This window comes from Phaethon lepturus, unplaced genomic scaffold (assembly GCF_000687285.1).
Source record: "Phaethon lepturus isolate BGI_N335 unplaced genomic scaffold, ASM68728v1 scaffold22203, whole genome shotgun sequence".
Lineage (NCBI taxonomy): Eukaryota > Metazoa > Chordata > Aves > Phaethontiformes > Phaethontidae > Phaethon > Phaethon lepturus.
In genome coordinates, this window is record NW_010530001.1 from 1 (window position 1) to 1,307 (window position 1,307).

General features: G+C 60.5%; 1 protein-coding gene across 1 annotated transcript in view; it reads right to left on the minus strand.

Moving 5' to 3' along the window:
* Positions 1 to 184: 184 nt before the first annotated feature.
* The window catches only part of LOC104618511 (brain-specific angiogenesis inhibitor 1-associated protein 2-like), a gene marked incomplete at both ends in the record, with an annotated part of 2,817 nt that continues 1,694 nt past the window's right edge, over positions 185 to 1,307 (minus strand). The window contains one exon of the mRNA XM_010284131.1: positions 185 to 219. Within this exon, the coding sequence (XP_010282433.1) occupies positions 185 to 219 (35 nt within the window). The remainder of the gene's footprint in view (positions 220 to 1,307) is intronic.

Below are 1,307 nucleotides of genomic sequence, written 5' to 3' on the forward strand. Positions count from 1 at the left end.
TCCCTCCGCACTCGCAGACGAGACCTGCGCCGCGTCCTCCTCCACGCGGCCCCACCCCAGCCACCGCCTGTCCCCCAGGGAGCCCACGCAGGGACACGCTGCGGGGCCACGGCACCATGGCTTCACCCAGAGCCAACACCAACAGTTCACTTTCGGGTAACGTGACGGGAAGGTGAAGCCTTACCTGCTGACGGATCTCGTCCCGTAGTCGTCGAGACCCTGCGGAGAGGAGGGGAGGAAGCACAGTGAGGGGTGGGGGCCGTGGGCTGTGCCCGTTCAGGTGCCACTTGGAGGGTCACACGAACAGACCAAAGTGCATCGGGACCCAGGGATGCCGGGGCTGAGAGCCAATGCATTTGGAAAGGAAAGGGAGATATGGAGATGATCTAAATGGGATTTAGACAGCAGAGAGTGAAGTTGCACCACTCTCTTCGGAGCAGGACTTTATTCTGGCAAGACAAGGGAAAGCAACAGCCGGGAGAGCCCCGGTCTGCTCTGCCCAGCCCCGCTGTGGTAGAGCTCCAGCCACTTTTGAGATAACAAGACACTCAAAGAGGGATTGAATAAGTCTGAGAGACACCAGTGGAATGTTCTGTGGAAAGAGGTGTTTGTCTGTATTAACTCCCACCAGAAACCCACAGGGTTTTGGACCATTTTCTCCTTCAGCCGGTTCCAAGCGGCGTTGGCAGCTGGAAGGACTGCGCTGGTCCAAGGAGCAGATGGGGACCAGGCTCGGAGGATGTCCCTCAAAGACATCGCTCCCTGGGCAAGCACCTGCCCTGGGGTGCTCTGCTCTCCATGACAAACACGGGACCGCTCTGGGAAGGAGTGGGAGTTGCTGGTCCCTGAGCTGGCCACGCACCAGGGATCAGAGACCCACATTCCCACTGTCCCAGGAACGCTCCCAATCGTGAAACCCCAAATCCAGCAGCAAACCCTGCTGGGAAACCCTGGCAAGAAGCTGGGGCTGCGCTTCTCCCATCCCCTGCAGAGAGGGCCAGACACCGGCTGGAGCTGCCACCGCTCCGGAGCGCCGGGCCGAAGGGTCAGGAGCTGTACAGCCACCTCTCCCCCTCCTCATCCTCCAGCATGTGCCGCGTGCTCCGGGGAAGCCAATGTGGCTCATCCCACCACACTCATTCTGGCAGGGAAGTCCAACCACGCCAGCGGCTCCTGGGTTAAGCTGACATCATCCACACACACATCCTCCCCAACTCATTATCCATGAAACCCTGAGCTCCTTTTGGAAGACCGCCAGAGTGGGAAGCCCTGGCCAGGGTCTGCCCCAGACCCACACGCTCCCCCCC